Source organism: Neolamprologus multifasciatus, chromosome 2 (assembly GCF_963576455.1).
Source record: "Neolamprologus multifasciatus chromosome 2, fNeoMul1.2, whole genome shotgun sequence".
Taxonomy (NCBI): domain Eukaryota; kingdom Metazoa; phylum Chordata; class Actinopteri; order Cichliformes; family Cichlidae; genus Neolamprologus; species Neolamprologus multifasciatus.
In genome coordinates, this window is record NC_140440.1 from 15,270,027 (window position 1) to 15,292,372 (window position 22,346).

The 22,346-nt window shown below is 42.3% G+C and overlaps 1 protein-coding gene across 1 annotated transcript in view; it reads right to left on the minus strand.

Annotated features, from left to right (window-relative positions):
* Positions 1-15,990: 15,990 nt before the first annotated feature.
* Positions 15,991-22,346, minus strand: part of LOC146524129 (cystine/glutamate transporter-like) — a 37,895-nt gene continuing 31,539 nt past the window's right edge. Inside the window, exons 11-12 of the mRNA XM_085181244.1 lie at positions 21,726-21,903; positions 15,991-16,100 (exon numbers count right to left, since the gene is read on the minus strand). Coding sequence (XP_085037370.1) covers positions 16,045-16,100; positions 21,726-21,903 — 234 coding nt within the window. The 3' untranslated portion in view covers positions 15,991-16,044. The remainder of the gene's footprint in view (positions 16,101-21,725; positions 21,904-22,346) is intronic.

A 22,346-nucleotide genomic window follows, 5' to 3' on the forward strand; every position in this document is an offset into this window, starting at 1 on the left:
CAGGTAGAGTCTGCTCTGACCCTTCCTGTACAGAGCATCAGTGTTGTGGCTCCAGTTTATTATTCAGGTGAACACCCAGGTACCTATAAGAGTCCATCTCAATGTCCACTCCCTGGATGTTCACCGGTGTCAGTGTGGTGGGTCTGCATCTCCGGAAGTCCACCACCAGCTCCTTGGTTTTCCAGCTCCTTGGTTTTCCCGGCGTTAATCAGCAGGAGGTTCTGCTGACACCAGTCTACAAAGTCCAGAGTCCACTGTCTGTACTCTGAGTCGTCCTCACCTGTGATGAGGCCGACTATGGCAGAGTCGTCAGAAAACTTCTGTAGTGGGGTCAGCGGGGGAGCTGGCCCCAGGGAGGGGGTCACTTGCCCCTCCCTTCCTTCCCTCCCCATCTCCAGCTGCCTCCCTCTTCCCGCTCCACCACAACCACCCACACATGCAGGGCCTTGGAGTAGGGGTGTGTCACCAGGGTGCAGAGGAGGTAACCCCCCCCCTCTGTCCCCTTCTGGCTGCCTCTGCCCTCAATTTTATCCCGCAACTTAGACATTCACATTACTCACACTCTCATTACACATACATATAGGATCTTGGGGGTGGGGCACGCTACAACGGAATCCCAATTACCATCAGGGTGTACACCTCACCCCTGGCGTCGTTGCCCACCCTCAATTTTAAATACACGTAGACATTGAGGGCTAGCAGGAGGGACTATGCGCTTACCTGCTGCTCTCTGGCAGGTAGCTCCATGCCCTCCTGGGTTTTAAATGCACCTTAGAACACACATACATCAACACTACAATGAGCGGGTAGAGGGAGGTTAGGAGTCTTCTCTCACCCTCGTTCTCTGCGGTCTGCTGGAGCAGGGGGGCTAGGAGGAGGAGTTGGCCGTCCGACTGGGGTCCGGAATGTGGGGGCCTCCCTGCTGCTGCGGAGTCGGGGCGGTCTGCTTCTCCCCACCGCAGGGAAAAGGGTAACACAACCTGGGTCTGGGTGCAGTTCCCCCCTCCAGGGGCAAGGGTACCTAGACCCGGTTCGTAGAGTACGCTTGGGGAGTGTGATTGTGTGTACAGCGTCTCTTTATGTCTGTCTCCACGTTGGTTGAGTGTGGAGTAAGTGCATATGAGAGCATGAGGGTGGGAATGGATTTTGTATCTGTGTGTGCCTGTATGTCTGTGTCCATATGTCAGGTTGGTATCAGACGCCACCTCTCTGAGGACAGCTCAGGCCCTCCAAGGTTTGGAGGCCTATCTCCCCCCACCACTTCCCCTGCCGGGGCGGACCTCCCTCAGACATCGGTGCGTTGGTGGTTCTTTGTGTCCGGGGGTGGGCGTCCGGGTACACACCCGGCTCACTCCTTGGCGGCTGCTTATCGGGGCCTGGAGCCTGGGGCTCGCTTGGGCCACTTCGGAGGTGGGGTGCCCCCGGCCTCATCGGCCTGGGGCTCGGTCACTCAGGCACAGCTGGCTGCCGGCGGAGCTCACGGGCACGTCGCTGCAACCCCCCCCTGGCTTCTGCTCCGTGGCTGCTGGGTGACCCCTCATCTGGGACTCTCCTCAGCTCTTTCTGGGACAGTGGCACGGCTGCCCCTCTGTTGGTCTTCCTTGGTCTCTTGTGTTCTGGGGGCCTCTGGATGTCTGGAGTTTTGATCTCCTCCATACCTGCTTCATGCCCTGGAGGACGGGGCAGTGGCCCCCCACACCCTCTAGCAGATCATTACATGAGGGAACCTTTTAAGAAAACAAGCGCGTCCATGCTCACAGGTGTACACACGGGTGATCTCACACACACAAACTACACCCTTTTTGGCTCCTACCTCAATGCACACTGTGCTGTCGATCTTACGTGCTGCACAATAATGTTTTAATATTTAGTATTTACTGTCATATTCCCATATATCATTGTGAGGTTGTTTATTGTATTACTCTCGGTTTTCTTCTGCTTGTTTTCTTTTTTCTTTCTCAACGGTGATCCAGGTGATCGATATATGTATTTTTTTTTTCTGCTTATTCTGTTGGGTTTTTGGTTTTTGCCCTTCTCACCCCGTCCCTCTTCTCAACTGTTTTTCTTTCCCTCTTTCTTTCTCCCTTTTCTTTCCCCCAGTCCAAGTCTGTCCCGTATTCAGCAAGTGAAAATAAAATAAAGAATAAAAGGGTGTATCAAATGGACCATTACGGCAAAGCTGGGATGGTCATTTGGTAAAGAAAATCCGTTGGGCATCTTTCTTCGCCTTTAGACAATAATTCTGATGGAAAAAGAGCCAAACGGGACAGGCAAAAAAAAAAAAAAAAAAAAGAAAACTTCTGTAGGTGGCAGCGTGGGGAGTTGATGGAGAAGTCTGCCGTGTAGAGGGTGAAGAGGAAAGGTGCCAGCACAGTTCCCTGTGGGGCCCCGTACTGCAGACCAGCGTATCAGAGACACAGCCTGTGTCCTCACATACTGTGGACGTTCTGTGAGGTATGTAATGTGATGTGTAATGTGATTACAATAATGTAACAACCCAATATTGGTCACCTGTCACTGTTTTTTTTCTGTTTACTAATGTGTTTCTACTTTTCCTTTACCTGTCTTGTATCATTTTATAATCATAAAGAAAGCATTATATATGCGCTTTCATATGGGTGATGGTGCTTCTCCATCTTTGTACCTGGCCCTATTCCTCTCAGTCACTTTCACCCCATCTTGTCTGTATCAAAGGAACACTATGGCAACAGTGTGTCTCATTGTGGGATATGTGCAGCCAATAGAGAGGCTGGTCAGAGAGCCTGCTTAGTAAAAAAAAATTAAATCAAATAATAATTTAAAAAATACTATCACTTTTGCCAGGCAACAAGGAGTTCGAGCAGTTACTCAAAAGAAATATCACATGATTCCCTGGCTGGCAGTGATGATAACATACACCAAAGCAAATACACTCATCAAGCATAACATTGTAACTACCTAATCTCGTGTTGGTCCTTTTGTCTAGTTGTCGAGTTTTACTGTAAACCCAACAATATACACTCAAGTACACAGTGGGACGAGATATCATCCTCCTGGATCGAGGGTGCAATCTGTAAAAATAAAAATTCAAATATACAGCTACACAGAAATAAGAAACTAAGAATGAGTACAACAGTATTGTACTTGAATAGAAATAGCAAATAGAAAAGAATGAGAATAAATAAATGCAATAGTACGCAGAGTAGAACAGAGCAAAACAGAATAATGCAAGTACTGGAAGTGCGAGAAGAGTGTTATGCAGTACAAGTGTGTGGAGAAAAAAAGGGTCCAGTGTGGTGGTGTTGAGGAGCCGGACTGGTTGGGGGGGGAAAAAACAACAACAACAACAAAGCTATTGCACAATCTCACCAACCTGCTCCTGATGCTCCAGAGTCATCTTCTGGATGGAAGGGGAGTAAACAGTTGGTGGGAGGGGTGATGCAGGTCAGCCATGATGCTAGTGGCTTTACGAATGCAGCAGCCAGACCCATTGAGACATTGACTCCATTAGATCCCCAATGGTGTGCTGTGGTATCTGGAACCAAGATGTTGGCAGCAGATTCTTTAAGTCTAGTAAATTGCGAGGTAGGAGCTGGATGGATCAGACTCCATGTATATGGGAGGAGCTAAGGTTTCCCAGCAGAGCATTCCAAAAGCAACACACTACTTTTGCTTTCTTGCCTTCTTCTCATAGTTCATCCAGGTGTGAGGCATTCCCTTGGTAAGTTATGCACCCAGCTAGCAACGTGATGTAAAGAAAAAAATATACATTATTAGACTCAATTCGTTTTTCTCAAAATGTAAACAAACCCACACACCACTTTAATCACACTCTTGATCTTGTTCTGACATACAGCATAGAAACTGAACATTTAACAGTGTTCCCTGAAAACCCTCTTGTCAAATCATATCTTGATGCATCAGGATTAACATTTGAATTTACAATAATGGATTATACAGCAATACAAGCAGATGTCTTTCTGAAAGGGCTGTAACAAGGTTTAAGGATAAAATTCCTGCACCATTATCTTCTTCAATGCTGTGCTAAAACAGGACAGAGCAGCTACCTGAACACTACTCCCACAGAGGTCCATTATCTTCTTAGTATTACAGCTTCAGTATGTGTGGCTCTGGTTACTATGTCTCCTATAAAAAACTAAAGCCTCAGATCAGAAGTACTTGACCCCCTGGTCTAACTGGCAAATGTGCACCGTGAAGCAGATAACTTGTTGGCTGGAGAGGAAATGATTTCTCACAAATTTACAAGATCTTCATTTATCCTTGAAAAATAGTTTGTTGCTCTATTAAAAACCATCGGTAAATGTATTTTTGTCTGTTTGTTTTGTTGGTTTTTGCCCTTTATCACCGTCCCTCTTCCTCACTCTTTTTCTTTCCCTCTTTCTTTCTCCCTTTTCTTTTCCCCAGTCATGTCTGTCCGGTGTTCAGCAAATGAAAATAAAATAAACAATAAAAGCAAAGGTAAATCAAATAGACCATTACGGCAAGGCTGGGATGGTCTGTTTGGTAAAGTAAATCCGTTGGGCATCGTTCTTTGCCTTTAGACAATAATTCTGATGGCAAAAGAACAAAACGGGACAGGCAAAAAAGAAAAAAACAAAAAACAAAACAAAAAACCATCAGTAAAGCTTGAACGTCTTACTATTCATCACTGACTGACGAAAAGAGTACAGAGCTCTGTAGTCAGAGCTCTGTTGAGCCAAGTATTGTTCAACATTAACAACTTCAAATTTCTTCACGAATGACATTTTAAGAAAAAAAAATCATAACCATCCACAGACTTAACATTATGTACAGCTCCTTTTGATACCAATTTATTTGGTCTGTTCAGATCATAGGCTGGGGAAGTAATAACTGGAGAAAAGGGGGTGTAAGGGTGACCTGGGAGATAATAACAAAGGGAGCTGACCACCCACCAGGTTGTCAAACACCCTTTCTTCACTGTGCTGTAGCGGGTGTCTTGTTCTGATCGGTTTTGGCTGATGTACACGGCTGGCAGACCCTCTTTACCTGCAGGGCCAGATAGCCCCCATCCCCTATATTACAGTTTTTTCTGAATGCTTAAACCCTAACTGTGATTCTTATAGCACAATTTCTAAAACTATTAATACTTATAGCAAAACCACTCACTGAGTTTGCAAAACTAAAAGCACAAACACTGCTTTGCACTTAGTTTGCCATTTTGTAACACACACTTTGCAAACCTGTAGCTACAATCCACTGCACAGCACTCTTTTTGCAGAACTGTAAACACAACTCACTGCTTTACACTCAATTTCCAAATGATCAATGCACTCCTAGCAAAACTATACACATTTAAGGCCATTATTTACACTATTTTGCCAACTGTCTGGCACACTGTCACATGTGAAAACTTTTTTAGATAATTAGTTCACTTTGCAATCAGCCCAAGCACTATAATACAGGTAAGTTCTGTGTGTGGAGTACAATGGAGGGAGCAGGAAGAGTGAGAAGTAGAGGAGGCCGAGGAAGAGGACGTGGAGGTGAAGAAGTAGGAAGAAGAGGACGACAAGGACAAGGAGGAGCAAGATGAGGACGAGGAGGGGGGAGAGGAGGACGAGGAGGGGGGAGAGGAAGGGTAAGAAGAGTAAGAAATAGAATTGCTGATGACATCAGAGCTACAATAGTGGACCATGTAATCAACTGTGGAATGACCCTGAGGGGAGCTGGCCAACGGGTCCAGCCTAACTCAAGCCGCTACACTGTAGCAAGTATCATAAGGATATTTTGAAATGAGAATCGGTTAGTACAGTCACTTTGCACTAAGATTTGTAGCACTGCCATATGCTGATGAGAAACACAACAATACCATAGATGTAAAAATACTTACAGTTTTTTCTGAATGCTTAAACCCTAACTGTGATTCTTATAGCACATTTTCTAAAACTATTAACACTTATAGCAAAACCACTCACTGAGTTTGCAAAACTAAAAGCACAAACACTGCTTTGCACTCAGTTTGCCATTTTGTAACACACACTTTGAAAACCTGTAGCTACAATCCACTGCACAGCACTCTTTTTGCAGAACTGTAAACACAACTCACTGCTTTACACTCAATTTCCAAATGATCAACACACTCCTAGCAAAACTATACACATTTATGGCTATTATTTACACTATTTTGCCAACTGTCTGGCACACTGTCACATGTAAAAACTTTTTTAGATAATTAGTTCACTTTGCAATCAGCCCAAGCACTATAATACAGGTAAGCTCTGTGTGTGGAGTACAATGGAGGGAGCAGGAAGAGTGAGAAGTAGAGGAGGCCGAGGAAGAGGACGTGGAGGTGAAGAAGTAGGATGAAGAGGACGACAAGGACAAGGAGGAACAAGAGGAGGACGAGGAGGGGGGAGAGGAGGACGAGGAGGGGGCAGAGGAAGGGTAAGAAGAGTAAGAAATAGAATTGCTGATGACATCAGAGCTACAATAGTGGACCATGTAATCAACCGTGGAATGACCCTGAGGGAAGCTGGTCGACGGGTTCAGCCTAACTCGAGCCGCTACACTGTAGCAAGCATCATAAGGACATTTTGAAATGAGAATCGGTTAGTACTGTCACTTTGCACTAAGATTTGTAGCACTGCCATATGCTAATGAGAAACACAACAATACCATAGATGTAAAAATACTGAAATTGTTACTTTACAGAATTGCTAGATGACCAGATGCTGGGGGCAGAGGAAGCCTGTTCACTGCAGACCAAGAAACCCATATAGTCAATATGGCGATTGCAAATAATCCTATACTTGGAAATAAACACTTGTGTTTGTTTTGATGTGTGTAAATAAACACCAGTACTTGAAGTTTGGATCCCTCCATGTTTACAGACCTATGACAAAAGTATGAGCTCAAACTGACATGGCCTAGCTTGTGCACAGAGAAAGCAAAAGCCAGATGTGTTTTGTATTCATACCATCAGTGTGCAGTTGGCGCATTGTGTGCTTAGTAGATGATGGCTTGTGTGTACTGTTTGATACAAAAACACCATTTTTACGAAGGTGTGAAGAGTTAATCTAGCTGTGTTCGCTTTTGCAAGAGAACTACAATGTTTTGATAATTGGGTGACAGGTTTTCTTATTTGTGTGTAGAGTTTTGCAAAAATAGCCAATAGTTACAAAAAATGTGCTTAAGCAATCAGAAAAAACTGTAAATTGTTACTTTACAGAATTGCTAGACGACCAGATGCTGGGGCAGAGGAAGCATGTTCACTGCAGACCAAGAAACCCATATAGTCAATATGGCGATTGCAAATAATCCTATACTTGGTAATAAACACTTGTGTTTGTTTTGATGTGTGTGAATAAACACCAGTACTTGAAGTTTGGATCCGTCTATGCTTATGGATCTATGACAAAAGTATGAGCTCAAACTGACATAGCCTACGTTGTGCACAGAGAAAGCAAAAGCCAGATGTGTTTTGTATTCATACCATCAGTGTGCAGTTGGCGCATTGTGTGCTTAGTAGATGATGGCTTGTGTGTACTGTTTGATACGAAAACACCATTTTTACGAAGGTGTGAAGAGTTAATCTAGCTGTGTTCGCTTTTGCAAGAGAACTACAATGTTTTGATAATTGGGTGACAGGTTTTCTTATTTGTGTGTAGAGTTTTGCAAAAATAGCCAATAGTTACAAAAAATGTGCTTAAGCAATCAGAAAAAACTGTAAGAACAGGAAACAGATGCAGAGAGAAAAAGCAACCCAGGGCAGAGGGTAACACACGTAATCACTCCACCAGCAACACACACACACACACACACACACACACACACACACACACACACATCAAGTAAGGGCAGAGTGTAGCGCAGAAGTTGTTTTGATCGAAACTGTGTATGACGTGAGTACCAAAATAACACAGGAGGGACCTGATTATCATATAGGTTATAGTCTTCTAATGCTTCAGATCTGCAAGTGGCTTAGCGCTGTGCACATCTCTCTTCTGGAAGATGATTGAATAAAATGATTATAAATACTTTGACCAGCTCTGAGGTCTTGCGTCTTCTCTTTCCAGTAGAAGAATAAAAAGAACTGGAGTTCAATAGAGTCTTACTACATCAATCATCTCAAATTGGTTTGTGGAACAGGAAAATGTGCTCACCGTACCTCCCCCAGTCACCAGGTCTCAAATCCAGCGGAGCACCATATGGATGCGGTGAAACTTGAGATTCACAACATGGATGAGCAGCTGACAAATGTGCAGCAACTTCCTGATGCAACACTATCAATTTAGAACAAAATGTTTGCAGCACATTGTTGATTCTACAAAGAATTAGGGCAACTCTAGTGTGGGGTGAGTGGCATATACAGAAGCATACGGTTGTTCATGAATGGGAAGAATACTTCAAAGGTTTCCTCAGTCTCACTAAGATCCAGACACACAGCAGTGTGTGTGTGTGTGTGTGTGTGTTGTGTGTTCACTGAGCAGTAATAATGAGCAGCATCTCCAGTTTGACTGGTCAGTTTGATTTAGTAGCTTTGTATTTTCAGCCATCCTTGGTACCTAACTGCTATGTCAAGTATTGCTCTGTAGACCTGAGTCACACACACATACTGTCAGTTTTGTGTCAGTGTGTGTTTACGTGTATGTCTGTCAGTCAGCATCTCTGACAGCTGCCTGGGGCCACTCAGCCTCCTCTGCTTTACATTTACATGCAAAAACAAACAGCACTTTTTAGAAGAAGACAACACACGCACAGATTCACGCACACACACATAAACTCACACACTCACTGTCTTGTCATTTCCACTTGGGGCCGTTGAGTAACCCCACGGGTACACCACTTGTTACCTGAGGGAGGGGGGGAGTGTCTGATGCGTTCTGGTAATGGTGATGACCTTACAACTTTATGCTCCACCACACACACACATACACACACACACACACACACACACACATATGCTTACATGACCAATTAGTCACCATTTGCCTGAGGAAACCCAGAGTACTTAGACATGTCAGAGACAGTATAGAGAACTGATAAACATAAACACGCTCATGAAAACGTATATAAATATATAAAATATATAAATATAGTTGCCTTACTAACCTTTGACTGCAACCTTTGACCTCAGTCTCTACCAAAGAAGTTTTGTCCTTTGTGTGTTTAAGAGTAAGTGCTAGGAGGTAAAAACAGCTACCAGCAAGCACACACATGCTGACCTGGCTGACTCGTGTGTAAATACTTCTATAATGTTGAAAAGCAGTTTTGATCCGTTACATCTTCTTTTGGGGCTGGGAACAGAAAATTTTCAGAACACCAGTGTTTAGATTTTATCTCCTGGATTTAATATTTAAATAAAAATAAACTATATTCCTATTAAATATTGTGTAAATGCTTGAGCCACCCTCATTTCTTTATACTTTACTATAAAAATGGGAAATAATTTTGAATAATTTGATATCCTACAGCTATTTCTCCCTTAGAAATTGGCTTGTTGACAGCCGGCCTTCCACTGAGACCACTTCTGATGCAGCTTTGGTGAACAGTAGCTGGATTAACTGAAGGACGTCTCACAGGTTCTGTGTCAGGGCTTTACTGTTTCTGTGTGTCCTGTGTCCTTACGAAACAGGATGTTTCCCTGTTTCTTAAGGACAAAACCTCTGTTAATCTGCTGTAGAGGGTTTTTAAATCTGCCACATCTTCCATTTGAACATCTACTTTGTAAACTGAGCAAGGATTTACATTAAGATTCAGATTGAGATTTTAAATGTAAAATACAATTCAGTTATATTTCGGTAGTACCAATTCACAACAACAGACATTTTATATCATGTGGTAAAGACCCTTCAATATTAGAACGAAACCCCAAAAATCAGATGACCCCCTCTAAGCAAGCACTTGGCAACTGTGGGAAGAAAAACTCCATTTTAACAGGATGAAACCTCTGGCAGAACCAGGCTCAGGGAGGGGTGGGGCCATCTGTCGCAGTTCTTTGGTGGTGAGGGGAGAGAGACAGAGATTAATAATAAATAATAATTAAATGCAAAGTTGTGCAAAAACAGAATGAAAATAAGTGAGTGAATGAGAAATGCTCAGGGCATCATGGATCGGTCTCCCCTGATCCAGGCCTCACTGTAAGCTTTATCCAATCCTTAAACTCACTCACAGCACTTCCAGAAGCTTATCGACTGTAATGAAATTTATTGTCCAGTGCTCTGTAATCCATTATTGTAAAATTAGATGCTATCAAAGAATTGGTCAGACAAAACATGAAATTTAGGAAACACTGTTAAATTGTTCAGTTTCTGTGCCATATGTCAGAGGGTTGTGAACCATTCCTGTGATGCTTTGTTACAAAACGAAACAGCATATGGAGCAGATAAACACTGTGTGTCTCTAACAAGGCAGCAAATGAAATAATAAAATATAATAAATATAATATAAATATGTATTTATTATAGAAATAATCAATAATAATCAATAATCAATAAAACAAAAAACAAACATATCATTAAAAAAGAAAAGATTAATGTGAATCAGTGAATGCTGTTAAAATGACAAAACAGAGGAAAAGCTTTCTGTCTTTTTAAAGATTCACTTTCTCAAACATTTAGTAAACCTTGGGCTTGCAGAAAGTATTGGTATCATTGAAGTTGAAAAGCCTGCACACTGCGTCTATAAAATGGCCTTTGCACTGCAGGCAGCTTTACTCAATCAGACAATCAAACTGTCTGAAACATATTCCTAAAGTGCTATAGTGCACTGAGTCTGAGGAAACGTACACTTTTATTCCAGTGAAGGTTTAATAGTGAGGGTTTGGTGTGCAAAGGTCAAGATTCTTATTTTCTCTCCATAATTTTTGCTCCTTTTGCTGCACCCAAGTCTTCTTCCTCCTTCTCATATCATTTACATCTGCCTCACTGTTTCCAGGTGACTTGTGCTTCAAACTGTCACTGACATTGTTTAATAGTTATGAAGCACTGCAGCACCCCCATGTGTCTGTCCAGACAACTGCAGCTATGTGTTTTTGTTTTGTTTTTTGCCTGTGTGTGTGTGTGTGTGTGTGTGTGTGTGTGTGTGTGTGTGTGTGTGTGTGTGTGTGTGTGTGTGTTGGACAATGCAATTAAAGGTCATCCACTTGAAGGGGTGGATGTGCATAATGATGTGCAATAGGTGTGAGGAGCTTGAGAAAGCAAAGCAAGGAGGATGAAAAAGATGAGACAAGATAAACAGGTAGGAGAGGTTGCTTTACAAAACTGTTCAGCTGCTCTGTTCAGTTCAGGTTCCTTAAATGCATTTCTGGATACTTTTTCTGCTAAATAATAATAATCTTTGTCACAATATGATGACTTACAGATGTCAGTAAGTTCCTGGAGGGAGACTGCCAAAACCATTAGAAAGGACATGAGGGGAATGTACAAAGAAGTGGGAAACACTTGAGGGACAAATATCTGGAGACATGCTTGGCCAGCCAAGTACCTTTACCATCAGTTTATTTATCAAGGCACTAGTCTTTTTGGAGGTGTGTTTGGGGTTGTTATCATGTTGGAATACTGTCCTGTGACCCAGTTTCTGAAGAGAGGGGATCATGCTCTGCTTCAGTATGTTTTTAAGTTTTTAATCCTTTAGGTTATAGCAATAAATAGATAAAACTGTAGTTAAAGGAACCTTGTTTTGCATGCTGGAGATAAAAAGGTAAATGGCCTGTATTTGTATAGCGCTTTACTCGTCCCTACGGACCCCAAAGCGCTTTACACATTCAGTCATCCACCCAGTCACACACTGGTGATGGCAGCTACATTGTAGCCACAGCCACCCTGGGGCACACTGACAGAGGCGAGGCTTGGGCTCACATTGCACTGGTGGCTTCTGCTTTAGTTGTACACAACATTTCTGTAGATACTGTTTAATGACACAATCTGTTTTTCAGGGTGGTGATCCAAATCAGTGTGAAGCAGAATGCACATAGAGATGTACAACTTTCCTCAAGACTGAAGATACACCAGATATAGGAGGAGTAAGGTTTGAGTCCGTTTTCAACCGTTTAAAATATTTTCACATCTGTCAGCCAGGTTTGCCATTTTGTTTAGGACACAACATTTTTATGGCGTTTTGTCATATGATGTTGTGCTGTTTCTTAATTTTTTATGAAAAAAAAAAAAGAATGGTTCACCTACTCCATTCTGAATCAGAGCATTAAAGAGTTTAAATACTCTGACTCTGATACTTCTTCAAAGTGAGATCAGTCCTCAAACAAACTCTCAGGACAGTTAATACAAAACTGGAACTTTTTAAGGCTGTTGCCTCTCATAATTGTTGACAGAGTGGAAGATGGAACAGATAATTTTTACCCCACTGCATCCAGACTGCAAATGAATCGCGCATGTGTGAAGCCACTGCTGGCATGTGATGCGCAGCAGCAGAAAAAAAAAGTCCTGTGAGGCTCAATAACAAAGATTTAATTAGAAAAGAACAGAAATTTTGCGTCAAAAAATCGTATTTTTTTTCTGTATCGATACCTACTGAATGTTTTCAGGCAGTACTAAAAAGGTATCGTGTGTTGTTACCCAGCCCTACTTGCATTTCAGTTCAATTGCAATTTTCATGTCAGCGATACAATTCAATATCCCAATGCATCACAATAACTTCATTTCAGTTTGTTTGTTTTCATCAACAAATAAAGGAGGTTACTGGAGGAGGTGGCTAAAGGAAACAAATTGCTGTTATTTTTAGGTTGTACAGTCCTGATCAAAAGTTTAAGACCATTTGAAAAATGGAAAAAAAAAATCATATTTTGCATGGTTGGATCTTAACAAGGTTCCAAGTAGAGCTTCAACATGCAGCAAGAAGAAATAGGAGTGAGGCAAAACACTTTTTGAGTAATTTATTAAAAAGAAAGCTTAAACTGAAACAGGCTGTTTTACAGCTGATCAAAAGTTTAGAAAAGCCACACTTCCAAAAAACAGAAATCAAAGTTCCAAACTTGAACTCAGTAATGAATAGGTTTGCTGTTATTGTTGATCACTTCATGCAAGCGTTTCCATGAGGTGAGTGGGAACATTTCTCCAAGTGGTGAAGACGGCCACACGAAGGGTGTCTACTGTCTGGAACTGCTGTCCATTCTCAGCTGTATTTAGATCAGGGGAAGACGCAGGTGATGTTATTCTCCTGGAAGAAGTCCCTGTCCTGTGGGCGTTGTGTACTGTAGCGTTGTCCTGTTGAAAAACCCAGTCGCTGCCACGCAGATGAGGGCCCTCATTCATGAGGGATGCTCTCTGCATCATCTGGACATCACCAGCAGCGGTTTGACGCCCTGCACCTCCTGAAGCTCCATTGTTTCACTGAAGGAAAAAGAACCCCAGACCATTATGGCGCCCCCTCCACTGTGGCGCGTAGACAACATCTCAGGTGGGATCTGCTTGTCATGCCAGTAACTTTGGAACCATTCAGGACCAGGTTACATCTTTTTCTCATCAGAGAATTTGTTTTTGAAGCCCTTCAGTCTCAGATGCCGTTTGCTGCAGTCGGCTCCACTAATGGCCTTAATTTGGGTTGAGGATTTTTTTGGGTCTTCCACTTGACTTTTTTATTCCATAACCCCCAGGATCATTTAAGAAATTCCAAATGCCTGTCTTACTGCGTCCCACCTCGGCAGTGATGGCACGCTGTCAGAGACCGTGCTTATGCAGTTTGACCACGTTTAAAAGGAACGTTTTTTTGCTTTTGCCATCAGAACGTCATGACAGTGTGACTACCTGACAGAAAATGACAATGAATACAAACAGATTTGCACAGATTTGGCCTTTTAAAGGCATGTGGTCCTAAACTCTTGATCAGCCTGTCCCAGTTTAAGTTTGTTAAATGTAAGTTAAATGTTGTGTGTACCTCCTATTTCTGCTTGTTGCATGTTGTTGGAACCTTATTAAAATCCAACCATGCAAAATATAATTTTTTGCCATTTTTCAAGTGGTCTTAAACTTTGGATCAGGACTGTATTTAATAATCAATTCGTTTCTTCTGAATGGATTAAAAATGCTTTATGTCCGCATTGCAATACATCACAATTGTAAATCATTATACAATTAATTGTGTCAGCTCTATTAGATGTAAGATTGTATATTTGCTTGATACAAGTCTATTTTTTTAAATGGGCAGTTTGCTTTATTGTGCTTTGTATTTGCTAGATTAGGAAAGAATGCTAATCTACACCGAGCATCAGAAGAACAACATGCAAGTCTTCAAACACATCGGATCCAAAACCTGTTCCAGTTCCTCAGACACCATCAGAGACTGTTTTGAGAGCCCTCTACTATCAATCTGGATAAAAGGAAACTTTGTCAACCAGCTAAAGTGAAAGCTCCCGGGCATTTTGTCTCTATGCTGCCCTCCTCTCATCAGCAGTAAAAGCCCTCCATTTACAGGACACAGAGCTGAAAGGGGATGCAGGGTGCCACGGGGTAGCAGTTACACAGACAGATTACCTGCAAATCCCACCCAGGGGACTCATAGCAGCCACATCTGCAGTCTACACACACGCACACAGACACACACACACACACACACACACACACACACACACACACACAGTCACCTCTTGAAATAAGATTATACCACCAGGACACACAGAGCCAAGCCCCTTCATTCCTGATGCAGGCAGAGGGAAGTGCTGATGCAGTCTGAATGGGAAATGTGAAATGTGAATGGAGTACCGGGGGAGCAGAGATATACATAAAGTCAGAGAAGTAATGAAATGATGGAGTCAAATGGCAAAGGTCCAGGTGTTAAGGCTGAACCAAATCAGCTACAACGTTAAAACCCACCTAATATTGAATATGCCCAGAACTTTATTTTGTCACTGGACATCCACGATCCTCTAGTTGTGTTTGTTATGGATGGATCAAATGGTCCATCCATACTTCCATGAATGGCCTGCAAGGTTCCCAATAACATTTTGGTTTGGTGGTTTGTGTCAAAGTAACAGAGTATACAGAGACCCCAGGTTTCCTACAAAGCCCTGCACTGCAGGGAGATAATCAATTTTATCCTCCCCATTAGTCCGTGGTTTGAATTTGTAGATGAATGATTTAAATTCAGCTGTAATAAGTTAGTTTCTGAGCTTCAGCTGGAGTTGAGAGTCTGCCATTGGTGTAACAAGCTGAGGGGTCCATGTCAGGTGGTTAGAAGAATGAGAACTGTGCATTCATTTTATTATGGTGCAACAGGGCCAGAGTTATTAGCAGTGAACATGCTGTCAGCATCCACATCAAAAAGTTGGGAAGATGATTTTTCTGCTTCACGAGCTGAAAGCATATATTTAAAAAAAAAAATCATTCAGTCTGTTGTGTTACATTAATGTTTTTCCAAGAGGTAACAATACTGATGACTAAACAACTGCGTTATATGTAAAAGGTCAAACAATGAAAAAAACCTACTGATCAAAAACTCTTATCTTAAATAACTATAACACATCTATAATAAAATCACTCATTACAGACTATTGTCCCATGGTACCTAAATAAGCTTAGAGAGCAAGAAATAAGCATAATACTGTAAATCCCCTTTAAACTCTAAGTAGTCACAGAAGCAAATATGATACTCTTAGACTAAAGTAGCTATGCAGGATTCCCAGTTTAAAACAATTCTTATTTATTATAAAATGGGCCACAATGCATTATTCTTTGCTGAAACAAGACATCTCCTTACTCTCTTTCTTCACCTTCTGATTGGCTGTCCTTGTAAACAACATGTCTGGTTGGGCAGGTGGGTGGGGCTTACATGTTCAATGTGTTCTATGTCTTCAAATGTTCCTATTTACTGAAATGTTGATAATATGAGCATTCAATGACTAATTAGGCAAATCGTTAAATGCTTTGAAACATATTAAACACACATAGTATCATTTATATGTATAAATGTATAGGTTCTACAAAGCAAAATGCAACATTTCTTCTCCTTTTACATAAATAATCACAATGTTCCCAAGATCAGTGACAAGTAAGTAAAAAATAAAATAACTTTGATTTCAGTTTAAAAACATCTGCATTTATCTGATTGTGCTGGTGCTGTAATGCTTGTGTGCTGTCATTGGTCAGCTGGAACAACCTCCAGGATGATCTGCAAGGTTCGGTTGAAGGAATCTGATGACACAAAACAAAATCGTGTAAAGCTCCATCAAGATACAGCCTAACAAGATTGCAGTTAAAACACAAATGAAAGGTGATTGTTTCACAAAAATCATTGATAACAGTGCAACAATTGAAAATCAGCATATTATAAAAAGCAGATACAATTATCTCTCTAAAGCAATGAAGATGTGTTCTCTGGAGTGATAAATTACAGTTCTCCATCTGGCAACTGGATGGACAACTGTTCGGGGGGGGGGGGGGGAGGGAGTTGGGTTCAGCCCCTTGAAATACCTTTTAACTCCCAGGGGCTTCTGTAAACCACCACCCAAGATAAAGCTAACACTTGTGAGACTTGTGAGGTGTAAGTATCACAGCAGATACCACTATGTCAAAAAACTGAGGATGGAACACAGAAAATATGAAATAATTTTTTCGTAGTCTATTTTTTTTTTTATGTCTAGTATATAACCCTTTGAAAATATGCTGCCGTATGTCCCAAACTTGATTAAATGATGTTAAATATGGATTTGCAACATAAGAAAAAAAGACAGAAATATCAAAAAGTCCTCATATTACAGAGTTTAGATGTTTAGCTTCATCCATTGACAGATCTCTCCTGAGATGTTCAGTTCAGGTCTGGCTGGGCCACTCAAAGGACACTCCACAGGGTGGTCCCAAAGCCACTGCTTTGTTTTTCTTAGGCATGTTGTTCTTAGGGTCATTGTCCTGTTGGAAGGTGAATTTTTTGTACTCAAAAAGAGTCCTGAAGAGCAGAGAGCACTCCTGTCTCTGAACGCTTGCAGCATCTGACGAGCGGTCTGTTTCTGACTGGGATTATTTAACAGACGCGTCGGGGTTTGCAAATTCGTAGGCTGCATACTCCTGAGACCCGCCTTTGCGGTCTACGTGGGCCTAGTCCCTCCGAAGGCCAGGTAGGCTGGAATTGCGAGGCTGTGAAATTGGACAGTCTAGCCTTCAATTTTGCGTCACCAGCTGTCTCGGTGGAGTTTAATAAACTCGGCCCTCTGCTCCTTTCTATCTAAAATATAACAGGACACTGGCATACATTCTCGATCATCTCACACTTCTGTTTAATCAGTTTTCTGTTTGACGTTTATTCAGCTGTGTGAAAACTAAATCTTTAATCTCAGCCAAACCAATTTACTCGCGAAAAATTAAAACACTGAAAAAAGCCAAACAATAACATTTTTAAGTTATCTAAGTGACTTATATATAATATTTAACCTGAGTTGGTGAAAGACCGCGGGGGGGCTTGAAAACTGCGTGCAGGGACTACGCTGTTTATCAGCCCCGGCTTGCTATCGAGCTGGTGGGTAACAGACGTCTCAGAAAACGTCGGAGCACTTTTGCAAATATGGAATGTCTTGATAGATCGAGCAGATATTTGAAGTTTGCACACCCAAATTCTCGCTTGAAAATATGTTAAAACTTTATTTTGTGACCCAGAAAGAGTAATAAGATTAATACTAAAACTAAGTAGCTGCCGCCATTGTTGGAAACTGGAGTTTGGCTGGGCTGCGCTATGAATTCTGGGATATGGTGGGCCACGAAGGACACACCCGACCCATCCTTGAAATTTGGGGAAAAGGAGGACGCATTTGTTGGCTTCATTCGGAGGAGTCTACGAATTTGGACAAACTTCGTCACAACGCTGTGATGTAATCGGCCTACAAATGCGGCCTCAGGAGGATGCAGCCTTTGAATTTGGATAGCCCCCTCTTCTGAATATCTCAGGTGGGGGCGGGGCTTCACTTGGTGCATGCTGGGAATGATTGTGTAATTAAGATCCAGTCCACATGTTGATTTCAGGCGCACTGAGACTTGCGTGTTTGAAATCTCCGGCGATAACAAACAGTCCATCGGGATTTGAATTCGCCCTGTACAGCTTGCAGAGCACCTCTTTAGTATTAGCACTGGCTGGAATGTGCACTGCTGTAATGAGCACAGTAGTGAGGTATGTAAAAAGGTGTGCATCTGACAGTCACAAACTCTACCAGCGAGCAGTAATTAGAAACTAGCACAGAGTTCTTGCATGTTGATGTAGAGACACAAGCCAACACTGTTAGTGAGCAATGTTTCTGTGAAAACAAAGACGCAGCAGTCCCTAAATTGTGTAGTCCACTGAAGTCGGATACAGTCAAGTTTATTGTCCAGTGAGGAAATGTTTGAGGATTGATGGGAGGGCCAGCCAGCTTGCATTTGCTTTTAGCACGTTTGATGCGCATCCGCTTCCGTGCGTGAAATTGCTTGTTCTGGTGTCCATGTGGGTCAGAAGTCACAATGAAAGGCAATAAGAAACAAACAAAAGCCGGCACCATTTAATCTGGAGTGGCAGCTGCGTGCTACAGCCGCACCGCCAGTTCATTGTCAAGAGCTTTCTTTAGCAGGTTATCATCAAGGATGTGTTTGCACATTGTATTAATCTTTCCCTCAACCCTTACAAGTCTCCCAGTTCCTGTTGCTGAAAAACTTTCCCACAACATGATGCTGCCACCACCATGTTTAACTTCAGGGATAGTACTGCCCAGGTCATGAACAGTTCCTGGTTTCCTTCAGACATGATGTTTGGCATTCAGGCCAAGTATTCCAACTTTCTTCTAGAGAACTTTGCTTCTCATGGTATGAGAGTCCAGACAAATGATGGCGGGTTCACCCTCCCCACCGCTCCCCACCTGGGACAGCTACCCCCCTACTGGGATGTAGTACTTGTTGGTTCTCGTGTGGTTGTTGACCCACTCCCTTGGTGACCTTAGATCTCTTCTTCGGACTCTGCTGGGTACCAGTCAGTTCTTGGGCACCTGGAGCCGTAGAACCCTGATCTTGGCTTGCACCGGGGTAGCCTGTCTCTAGGGGGTCAGCTACCTGTCTCCTCTGGTTCTCTCCTCGACTCTCACCCCTTGGCCATGGGCACCACATTTAGGGCCTTCCTAAGTCTTGGGTCTTTAACAATCCTGGGGGCTGTGGATGGGACGGTTCTCCCAGATCCATCTCGCCTCTGGTTCCTGGGAACCAGTGGCTCCCCCCCCCTCATTTTTAACTACATTTCATGACAAAGACACACACGTACATACTCACACTTGACACTCTTTCTCTTTTTCTGTCTCACACTCACACACACACCACAAGAAGCTTGTTGATTAATGTACCTGTGCATTTTCCAATTATTGTGTTCCAGGTTTTATATGTTTTGTATGGTCATGAAGACCGTGGAAAGGCTCATCCTGGACTAGCTTCAACCCATAGTCAGACCACATCTGGATCCCCTTCAGTTTGCTTACCAGCCCTGCCTCGGAACTGAGGATGCCATCATCTACCTGCTCGATCGTGTCTACACCCGTCTGGACCAGCCAACGAGCACTGTGAGGGTCTTGTTTTTTTTTTCCAGTGCTTTCAACACCATCAGACTGACCCTCCTGGGTGATAAGCAAACAGTGATGCAGGTGGATGCTTCTCTGTTGTCCTGGATTGTTTATTATCAAACAGTAAGACCACAATATGTGCATCTTCCACATTGTGTGTCTGACAAGATAATCAGCAACACAGGGGCACCACAAGGGACTGTCCTCTCCCCCTTCCTCTTCACCCTCTACACCACAGACTTCAGCCACTGCACAGAGACCCGACAACTTCAGAAGTTTTCTGATGACTCTGCAGCAGGGGTGATGAGACAGAGTACCGGGCTGTGGGCGACTCCTTTGTCACGTGGTGCAAGCAGAATCATCTGCAGCTCAACGTGGCAAAGACCAAGGAATTGATTGTGGATTTTATGAGGACCAGGAAAACCTTGACCCCTGTTTCAACCAGGGAGTCAACATGGACATTGTGGAGGACTATAAATACCTTGGAGTTCACATAGACAATAAACTGGACTGGATTAAAAACACCACTGCACTCTGCAGGAAAGGCCAGAGTCGTCTCTATTTTGTGAGGCGGATGAGGTCCTTCAACATCTGTCAATGATCATGATTTTTTATGAGTCTGCTGTTACCAGTGCTGTCCTCTATGCTGTTGCATGCTGTGGCAGCAGGATGAGGGTCACAGATGCCAACAGACTCAATAAACTGATCTGCAAGGCCAGTAATTTTGTGGGGATGGAGCTGGACTCTGTTAAGGTGGTGTCAGAGAGGCGTATGTTGTCCAAGTTAAAGACAATGTTGGACAACACCTCCCACCCACTCCATGACGTGCTGGCTAGCCACAGGAGCACGCTCAGTGAGAGACTGAGATTACCAAAAAGCACAGCTGAACAACACAAATCATTCCTGCCTGTGGCTCCCTGTACAACTCCTCCATCTAACACACTTGTAAACACTGCAATAGTTACATCCTTTTGCACATGCTCTTTGCAACTCAGTAATGTTGCTGTCAATATTATTGATATTTATTTATAATCGCCTCTGTCAATCCTTGATATTTATTATTATATAATTATGGAGTAATTTGTATATATTGTGCTTTTTCTTAAATCTGTAACATATTGTATTGTTAAATAGTCTAGTCTGTTTCTGTTACTGTACTGGACACACTGTAACCCACATCATTTCCTTAGGGATTAATAAAGTATTCTGATTCTGATATGTATGTTTGTTTTTCTTACAAATGCGGAACTTGGTAACACACATTGTGCATATTTATTTGTACTCTATCCTTTACTGTTTCTTCCCTGACCTTGAGTTTTGCGCTTCCTTACAGTTTTTATTTCTGTAGTGCTGGAGGTCTCTTCCTGTTGAAGAAAAAGTTTCAGCTCAAGACAGAAGCATCACACCAGGAGAGTAACACTGAATCCAGTTCAATAACACTTCTTGTAAATAACCGGTCGTCCTTTTTAATAACCAACTTTTTCAGTAGATCAATGGACTTGATAAAACTCAACCAACCAACAAAGACCACCAGAGGACATTAGTGATGTGTCGGTCGCGAACGAAATGGCTCTTAGAGCCAGATCTTTGACGTTAACGACGCGAGCCAGCTCCTTATCGTGGGCCGTGTTTTTTTTTTTTCTTTCTCTCACCCTCTCTCTCGCACTTTTTTCCGCGTCACTCCGCATGCAAGCCTTGTGCTTTGAGGGAGGAGGGGCGGTAGTTACACTCAGTAGCACAGGAACAGAGCGGGAGGCAGAGAAAGAGAGCCAGGGACAACAAGGTCACATTAAAAAGGTATAGTAATCATCCACAACTATTTTCAGTTGCAGATGATAAAGGATTCAGAAAGTTTATTCATGCAGGCCCATATGACAGAGAATGTGCATCTTCTTTTTGTTCTTATATTTTAATTTATATTTAATTGTGTTGTGGTTTGCAGTGTTTGCAATTACTTCAGTATTAAATGAGGAAAAAGAAAAAAATATTTTGGGTGGTTGATATTTTTCACAGGGGGGTGGCACTGTGGATGAATGCACATGTTTTATCTGACAGATTTTTACAGTGGATGATAACACTCCTAGGAATTTGTGTTTCCTCCCCACCAAACTGGGGATTTTTTCCATCTCAGGTGAATTAACTACTACACTACAGATCACTTCCATTATTAAATAAATAATTGACAAATAGTGCTTTATTAATTTCATGTTTGCAGCTAAATCAAGTGACCCATGAGTAACTGTTAATGATGTGTTACCTAAAGTCCTCTGAAGCCACTTCGGTCTGTGGTTGAAGTAAATAAAGATGTAGTATGCAGGGATGCCAGTGAGGGAAATGGCAAATCCAATTCCTGTGTTAACAGGGTCTGAGTACAGAGACAGGAAGACCATGAAGAAACATGTGATGCAGAACACCACTGGAAAAAACAGTGGAACCTGCGGACAAATCAACAGTGAAATTATATACTGTACACACAAAGATGGTGAAAAGTCAGGATTTTGCAGAACTGATTGAATGTTTTGTGTTTAAACTTTCAGAGGAAAATGTAAGAGCTACAGTGCTGTGAAAAAAGTATTTGTCCCCTTCACAGTTCCTTAGTATTTATGTCACAATTTCATGTTTTAAATCATGGCACAAACTTTAATATTAGACTAAGATATTCTGAGTAAATACGAAATGCAGCTCTTAAACAATGATTTTATTTATTCAGGGCAAAGCCTATTTGACCCTTTGTGTAAAAGTCCTTGCACTCTTTGGTAAATCATGAATTAACTGTAATTAACCACAATTAAATGTGAGTGAATTTTCATTGCTAGACCCAGTCCTGATTATTGTCACACCCGCTGAATCAAGAAATCACGTAATTAGAACCTGTCTG